Raw genomic sequence first — 9,082 nt, forward strand, 5'->3', positions numbered from 1 at the left:
AAACAAAACTGGTGTGCAGCTGTAGAAGCACTGATGCAAAGTGATCCTGGCACCATGCAGGTGAGTCATCGTCCTTGCTCAAAGGCGGGATTTTATGTCAGTAATGTGTTTTTAATCTGTTGTATGAGCGTACTAAGGTCAGGGCATATTGTTAATACAATTTATAAGTGTTTATGAAAGATGATGTCTAAAAACATCCCCTAAATTCTGCTCCAGGATTTACAGTAATTTGAGGTTGAAAGAGCAAAGATCAGAAAAATACTAAAAATATGCGAGTCTTTAAAGTAGTTGGAGGACTCTCTAAATAGATCAGTGAGAAGATAAAGAACAAAAGCAGATATGCAGTACTATGTCTCCAGGCTGATATTATCATACCCACAAACTGCTAAGCTGTAAGAATATCACATAGTTATAAATATTCACTCACCAACTTTATTAGGTACACCTGTTCATCTGCTTGTTAACGCTAATATCTAATCAGCCAGGTGACCTGCTGAAGCTCAAACTGGGGAAGAAATGTGGTTTAAGTGGCTTTGAACATGGTTGTTGGTGTAAAACTACGTCCAACACCCAGTTTGACTGTAACTGCAATTTCTACCTGTTAAATTAGTAAGATTATTTCTGGGATAATTTGTTCCTGGTAAATCTTCAAAACATGAAAAGTAGACAAAGTGTGTGTGTTGTTTTTTTTATTGTTTATTTTTAGTGTACAAATAAGCAAAAGCTGAACTCAAACACATTCTGTAGTCTTCCAACAGAAGGCACAAGATGAGCATAGCCAACAAACATAACAAAACTAATCTGCATCAATGCTGAATAAAAAAAGCAAACCATTCAGCCAAAGAAACTCCCACACACAGAGAGAAAAGCTGCAAAACCACAAGCCTGCGTTTCGCTCCAACTTAAACTTTTGTTTTCAAAAGATTAAAAAATAATAATAATAAAGTTACAAATGTATATAAAAGGTAAACATTTGATAACTGTTTTTTCACTGCCACATCTCCCACCTGCTCCTGTTTTACAGCCACTGACTTAATCAAATTAGCATGGATGTTGAGCACACTGCAGTGTCATAGCTCCCTCCTGTAAACCCCCCCAGGCAAGAGCGGGTAAATAGAGATTTGAGTAATTTGGTGCAGAGGAACTCAGAAATATATAAAGAAAAAAAGATTTGGAAAGCCCAGTCGAGTGTATGTAATTGCCACTCTGCTACTCCACTATCTCCCTCCTTTATGCCTCAGGGTGTCTGAGGGTAAGTGGACCGTCTGAGAGATCATCCCTCATGCCGAGGTGGCCTTGGGAGCGATCGCCATCATTAAACAAGGACAATGAGCAGTCTGCAAAGGCTGACTGAGTCATCCCATTTAAAGTGCATATGTGTCACTCCTTTAGAGATCAAACATAAGATATGTGTCAGTCTCCAAGACACACTGGAATCATATTAAAGCGGATTCAATCTTAATAGAAATCTCAGTCTATAAAATGACCCGAGTGACTGAGACACTCAGGTCAAATCGTGAATGAGGATGAGGTAATCGGAAGGGACGGATCCTAAACGCTTCGCCTCCGGTTGTGGATCATGGCCACGACGTGGGCGAGATCCAGACTCTTCATCATCACCTCCATGAAGTCTTCATCGCTGCGAGCGCCTGCCACAAACTCCTCCAGGGAAAGCTCCCCTGTTGGAAGAGACACATGTTGTTTTTGGTCAGATTTGAGTGGGTTTTCGGCTAATTTGTCATTTCTCCCTGCAACAAAGTCACTTTCATAACAGACAGTTTGATATATTGATATGATATTTTAATATTACTGGTGCCGTGATATTAAGTAAACAATGGAAAATGTCAGTAAATGTCACTAACTTTCCTCCAGCTATTTTCTTTTAAATTATTATCATTGGTAGCTTGCAACTACAAAGGCGATAAACGTGTTTTTAGAAACGTTTGAGATTCCAAAAACACGTTTAACACTTCCAAGTTTAAATTTTGATTTGGTGAATATTTTCATTTTATTTATGTCATTATTTTGTTTGTTTGCATCCCTTTAATCTCACAGTTATGGAGAACACATTCATACACTAAAACACCCACACCCAGCTAGACAGACACATAAGCTTACGAAGGTTTCTGGACTCATTTCACTCGTATTCTATAACCTATTTTGCAATTATAAATCCTCATTTAACTTCTAAACTTGCAAAAATTTTCTACATAGCTATTAATCATACAGAGGCAAGCTTACAGCATGAAGTAGAACCACTTATTACAGTATTTATAACTTAAGATAGTTTGCAACCTTGTTCCTAAATGGGTCTTTAAATATATAAAACCCAACAGTTAAAATGGACCTATCTATTGGTGGATGCTCATATTAAATATGGGGTCAGTGTATGTACCACTAAGTTCAGACTTCGGACCGCTCTAAATGCTCAGTTTAAGGCAATTTTTCTACTCTGTTGTCAAAGGGAGCAGATATTTATGGTGGCCCTGAGAGGTCAAACACACTGAACCTGCAACAACAGTTGCAGAAGTGACAGCAGAAACCAAAGCATGCGATTGCAATGAGACGATTAAAGAAAGCACAGAATCCATCTGTGTTGTGAAGGAAAATGAGATGCAGGTAACTGTGTTTTTAATCACATCGTTCATATGTTTGCTACGAGTTTACTGTAGCTATTCATCACATCACTTGCATTGTGTTTTATTAGCTTTTATTTTATTTTATTGTATATTTTTTTTGTCTTTTGCAGGATTTTTCTATCTGCTTGTGTTTTCGTGTTAAGCTGCAGTGTGTTTGACTTGTCAGGGCTACTGTAGATATTTCTCATACGGTCTGAGCGCAAGTTTGTGGAAGGCAGTGAATCAGAGGAAAGCTGGCATGAAGAGAGAAAGCTAAAAGCGACAAGTTTTAAGGTGGAGTGTTTCAAACATTGAGATTTCCTATTAAATAACCTCAAAAAATGACCGACTGTACCTTTAAGAGCATATTTTAATTTCTAATGGTGGCCTTTTAGCTCAGATTTGCTATAAAAGTACCTTTAAGTATGACAGTAGTTTCACCTGTAGTAGTAATAATATAATAATAATAATAATAACAGAGTAAAACTGAACTGTTAGTACTTTCTCAAATTGTAAACAAATATAGGTTAAAACACATGTTGCGGTGGTCTTTGGCTATGGTTCATTTCAGTACATGATGAACCATGTAGATATCATTTATATTCCTAAGTATACTCTATGTGATAAGAACTACTATAAGTAGTATACGTCTACTGTTTCAGTACTTTGTATACATCTAACTGAGCAACATTATACTTCCTGTTTTTATTCATTATAAATGTGTATTGATAGATATTAGAAAGCTACTTTAAACCAGTAAAAAAAAAATCATCAGGTTTAGTCTCTTATGTTTTGTTTTGAGAGTGAATGTCTAATCTCTGTCCACCCATGATCTATTTTGTCCTAAACCCTTTTCTCCGTACTGTGCCAGCGCACACTCACCATCTCCATTTATATCAATCCTGTCAAACACTCGGTTAGTGAACTCCTCCGCAGATGTTTCCTGATTTTCATTTCCATTGATTGCACGGATGGCCTGGGAGAAGATGAGGAAAATCAGTATGTTTGCCAGATTAGAGGCTAAAACAAATATTCAGACATGCAGTGTGGCTGGTGCACGATGGAATGACTGTACCTTGATGATGTTCAGAAGCTCGTGGCGGTCAATGCAGCCGTTCCCATCCACATCATACAGTTTGAAATACCAGCGCAGCTTGTGCTCCATCTTTCCCCGCATCACCAGACTCAGAGCGGCCACGTACTCCATGAAGTCTATGTAGCCGTCCTGCAGAATCAAAGTGTCAACCACGACCATCCATGTTTTATATTCATTATAATCACTAAACAAATGCATCATCCCTCAGCTGAAATAGATCCCCAGCTCCAAAAACAATCCAAGGGGAAGTGAAGCACGCCAGGACGGAGGATTATCTCCTGTCTGCGTCTAAACAATCTCAGCATCAAAGCATGCATTCACAGATAATCTCACTGTCTAAATCATTCAGAGATTACCGTGGCATTTTTTGTAAGCTGAGCAGGGTGGGGGGCTAAATATAGCATGCAGCTCCTCAGACAGACATCCTGCCATGACCCCACTGCTACCTCAAAGATGCTCTCAATTAAACTGGGGATCAAAGGGGATACAGGGGACACACTCTCCCTATACTTAGAACATGCGTTTGCAAGTCTAATATATTTTGGTATTTAAAGTCTTTCTGTTAAATTGTTTTTTTTTCCCCACATGGGTTTTCCAAACAGGCAGGAATTTCCTAGATATGTTGGTGCCTCACATTCACACTGGGTAGGACAGGTAGATTATGCACCCTACACTGAAACCACAAATCCAGGTATGACATCATCTGTTTTGTTTCTGTTTCTGTTGATTTTGCTTCTGTTTTTTGTGTGTCTCTGTAGTTTAATGGCGTCTTTGTGGTTGTTTTGCATGTATTGGTGTTTTCTTTGAATGTCTTAGAGGTATTTTTATCTTTGCTTGCATCGATTTGTGCACGTTGCACCTTTTTAGTAAGCTGTGTCTTTCAGTATAAAGTTTTCAGTCTCTCTGCAGATGTTTGGACTATATTTGTGTCTTTATAGTTGCCACATCAGCCTCTGGACCAGCCTGTCTGATGCGCAGTTTATTCATATATTCAAGCTTGTTGTAAGGGAGGTTAATTTTAGAGAACTCGTGTCCTTGAATGATACAAGTATTTTTAATCTAGACATGTTTTAAGAAGTTTTTTCTCTCATTTGTTTATTTTAAATGTAACATTAAAGATTTCAGAAGCAAGGAACAGACCATCTCAATTAACAGAAAGTAACCGTCAGGAAATATCAAAATAATATTTTCAACCCGCAGATATGAGGAATCCCAAACACTTATCTGTAAAAAACAGATAATTTTCCTACAATTTCTCATATTATGAAAGAAATACCTTTTTGCGTAGTCAACGTTCAGATAAATGTGGTAAGCAGCTATTTTTTTAAATAAAATATTTAATGCATTCAGTCTTATTTTACCTTTTTAACATTAAAAATAAAAAATCGATGAATTACTGGTAATATTTTGTTCCAGCTTCTACAGAAAGACTATCCTATGCTTTTTCTGCCTTTTTCATTATTGTGAATACACTATGTTATGACTCCTGTAGTTAAAAAATAATAATTCATCAGAACTTCCAAACATCAATTAGTGGTAATGAAATGCTTTGAGAAGCTGGTCCGCAGACACATCACAGCAGCCCTGCCCCGCAGCCTGGATCCACACCAGTTTGCCTACAGAGCAAACCGATCCACGGAAGACGCTGTAGCCACAGCACTCCATGCTGCATTAACTCACCTGGAAGAGCATGGTAGCTATGTGCGGATGCTCTTCGTGGATTACTGCTCAGCTTTTAACACCATCCTTCCACACAAACTGGTGGCCAAGCTACAAGACCTGGGGCTTCCATACAGCACCTGCATGTGGATCAATAGCTTCCTCTCGGGCCGTAGACAGAGAGTCAGAGTTGGCCATCACACATCCTCAGCCCTGAGTCTCAGCACTGGCTCACCCCAGGGCTGTGTGCTCAGTCCACTGCTCTACTCTCTCTACACACACGACTGCACTCCTCGCCACCACAGCAACATCTTTGTGAAATTTGCAGATGACACCACAGTGGTGGGGCTCATTTCCAAGGGAGACAAGTCTACGTACAGAGACGAGGTGGAGCAGCTGACGTCATGGTGTAAGGCCAATAACCTCCTCCTCAACACTTCAAAAACCAAAGAACTCATAATAGATTTCAGAAGGAAAAAGGCAGAGATCCAACCACTATTCATAAATGGGGACTGTGTAGAAAGGGTGGCAAGCTTCCGCTTCCTGGGAGTCAATATAGAGGAGAACCTTTCCTGGAGTGTGAACACCTCCGAGCTGCTGAAAAAGGCCCAACAGAGACTGTACTTCCTGAGAATTCTCAGGAGGAATAACATCACACAGAGACTGCTGGTGTCCTTCTACAGAGCCACCATTGAGAGTGTTCTAACTTACTGCATATGCATCTGGTACACTAGCTGCACAGGGGCTCAGAGGAAAGCACTCCAAGGGATCATTAACACCGCCCAAAAGATCACTGGCTGCCCTCTCCCCACACTGGAAGTTCTACACAACGCCCACTGTTTTAAAAAGGCCCAAAACATCATAAAAGACACCTCACATCCTGGCCACTCCCTGTTCGAACTGTTGCCCTCAGGCAGACGGTACAGGGCAATCAGAGCAAGGACTAATAGACTCAAACACAGCTGTTATCCAACTGCAATAACACATCTGAATACTACAAAAAAATGTCCATCACGCCACTCTTGTGTTAATCTATGCACGGTCTGAAGCATGTGTGTGGGAATGTATGTGAATGTTTTACTGTTATATCTTATTAGTATTTTAAGTATTCTATCTATTTTATTTATTGAATTTTATTGTTTTATTTATATTTTGATATTGCTAGGGATGATGCAATGATCAGGGACCATTCTTAATTTCGTTGTTCTCATGACAATGACAATAAAGTTTCTGATTCTGATTCTGATTCTGATTCAAATATGTAAATCAACAAAAACCAGCCTAAAGAATTAACTTTTTCTAATTGTGTCTAATTTTAATTAAAAGTTAATGTTTTTTTCACAAATAATAACAAGATAAAAGAGAAACAGTAATAATTTGGGTTCAAAGGAAATATGCAGGTAACATAAGCTTATATTTTTATTTAACATGTACATATGACACATTATAATAAATCCCCCATGGAGATACACACTGTTTAGACACACGTGTTGAGAACTAAAGAAAATTATTTGCTCATGTTTCATTTTCAGAGAATCATAGATGTATTCTTCTACATTAGCTTCTAATCGTTATATCGCTATTTTATTCTTGAGGCATCCTGTCATCTTTGATTGTGTTTAAATGTGTGGTGAAATCCAGACTCATCTCACCTTGTTCATGTCAAACGTGCGAAACATCTGCTCAATGTAGGCGTTGGCCTCTGGGTCCAAACCTCTCAGCCCGAAGAACTGCTTGAACTCGTGCAGGGTGAGCTGCCCTGAGGGGCACTCAGTCATGAACTTCTTGTACCACAGGTGCATCTCCACAGCCTGCAGGTCGTCCACGGTGCAGCCGTTTGAATTGCCCATTTTTTATTTTTCCAAAACTCAGATAAGGTAGCTGGACTCTGTTACAAACTGGACTCAGACCTCACAGCCCAAGTGGTCTACTGTGAAGTAGGCAAAGACCGTCCCTCTTCACAGTCACACAACACTGGGACTTTTAGAGTGAGAGCAGTGGCAGGATGGCCCCTTTTGTAGCTCAAGCGTGTGTGTGTAGAGGGGGGGTTGAGGTGATCCACGCCTCTTGGTCCTCTCCTTGTGTCTAATCACTCGCTGTAATCCTGAGAAACATGCAGATGATCATCTTAATCATCCAGCTTGAAGGGCAGCCTGGCTGTTCCACAATTACCCTGAGATGTGCTGACAGACACAAATGCAGCTTTCATCCCTCACGTGCAGTGCCTGCCTCTAAGCGATGGGATACATCTGCCTCAGCATGTGGACTCGGGTATGAGCGATGCAGATTTAATGCTTTGGGTGAAGACTAAGCAAGCTTCAAAACATTCTCATAGTTCTTCTGTGTACGTTCTATTTAGACCTATGATATAAGTTAATGTTGACGAATTTAAATGTTTAAAATGACCGGGGGCCGGTCTCATCAAACCCACAAAGTCAAAACAATTGCAAATCAAATTTCTGGTACCTGCAACTTTTGCTAAAAACATCAATCAGCATTCTATTGGTGATTATTAGTGTGGTTTTTCCACACTCGTAAAAGAAGTTTAGGCAGTTTGTTAAATAGGAGCGTTCAGGTATGCATTAACAAAATCCAGAAAAAAATATTCTTCCACAACGATGTGTGAGACTGATAAAGTTACAGAGAAGACGATTACTTCATGTTACTGCTGCTAAAGCGGGGGTGTACTCACTTTTTCACGCACTGTTTCTGCATTTCAACTTAGGTTTTTTTTTTGTTAGATAATATCTAAGTATGTATGTAATATGTAGCTACTTGTTTCATCAATAAAAAGGCCAAAGCAAGTTTCTTTAACAGACCCTGTTTGGCATGCTGTTTAATAATTATCCTGTGAAACAAATATCTTTATATATCGCAGGTTATAAATACTCTGTTTATCCTTTAAGCCATTTTTAATCAAGAAAAAAAAAAAGCTTCAACAGCATCAGCTTTTCTGTGGATTTTTTAAAAAAATGAACCAGAATTAGAAGGTTACTACAAATGATCTCATTAGAGAAGTTTATTTGGATACCACAGATTAATGCCAACAAGGCGTTACAGTTAAAGTTAGTGTATTATTATATCAAAACACAGAAAATAAAATGACATTCGTGTCTAAGTGCTTTCATATGAAATTAAACATCAGTGCTTTGTTACAATGATTTTGCAGTCAAACTCAAAAGCATACATATGTTGTGTTCTGCAGCTATGAGTGCATTTTAATTTTAACAGCATATTCTTGTAAAGGTCATAAAAAGACATAACAGATATATACTCTACATGTTAGTGTTTAAACTTCTTTTAAATAAAAAATAAATAAATTATATATATATATATATATATATATATATAAATTCATTTGGGGATCATTTTAAAGCATCATTACAAGAAAGGTTAAACTAAAAAAAAAGTGTTCTTCCTGCAGATTTGCATTAGCTTTCATTACCCTGCGACAGAAGGTATAACGGATGACTGGCCTGGATATTGAGCTTCCAATAGTTTGGAAGAGCTTCTCCGAAACATGGATATTTATCCACACATACATCAACAGACGTATGTTACAAAATAAACTACATTTTAAAAGCTTAAAAAGGTAAAAAAGCGTCAGTAAGGCATTATCTTCACTCTTTGTTCAGCTTCATATTCATTTACAGTGTCCTCTCTAGGTCTACTGCCCATGTAACATGGTTGGACACAGTTATAACAGATG

General features: G+C 38.5%; 1 protein-coding gene across 1 annotated transcript; it reads right to left on the reverse strand.

Moving 5' to 3' along the window:
• Positions 1-672: 672 nt before the first annotated feature.
• Positions 673-7,373, reverse strand: guca1aa (guanylate cyclase activator 1Aa). Its single transcript, XM_086269005.1, has 4 exons — positions 7,026-7,373; positions 3,694-3,843; positions 3,501-3,594; positions 673-1,679 (listed from the first exon to the last, which is right to left on the reverse strand). The coding sequence occupies exons 1-4, from the start codon at positions 7,221-7,223 to the stop codon at positions 1,552-1,554; spliced, it is 570 nt and encodes a 189-aa protein (XP_086125131.1). The 5' UTR covers positions 7,224-7,373; the 3' UTR covers positions 673-1,551.
• Positions 7,374-9,082: the final 1,709 nt, after the last annotated feature.

Source organism: Aulonocara sp. 'chitande type north' Nkhata Bay, linkage group LG17 (assembly GCF_057382095.1).
Source record: "Aulonocara sp. 'chitande type north' Nkhata Bay isolate Kocher_YH1m ecotype deep benthic linkage group LG17, A_spYH_male_GT1.1, whole genome shotgun sequence".
Taxonomy (NCBI): domain Eukaryota; kingdom Metazoa; phylum Chordata; class Actinopteri; order Cichliformes; family Cichlidae; genus Aulonocara; species Aulonocara sp. 'chitande type north' Nkhata Bay.

Excerpts from the sequence above, each read along its gene's own strand:
- guca1aa (XM_086269005.1), bottom strand. The coding sequence starts at position 7,223 with ATGGGCAATTCAAACGGCTGCACCGTGGACGACCTGCAGGCTGTGGAG. Across the intron at positions 3,844-7,025 it reads GCACGTTTGACATGAACAAG|GACGGCTACATAGACTTCAT; the intron begins GTGAGATGAGTC and ends TTGATTCTGCAG. Across the intron at positions 1,680-3,500 it reads GATTGATATAAATGGAGATG|GGGAGCTTTCCCTGGAGGAG; the intron begins GTGAGTGTGCGC and ends CTCTTCCAACAG.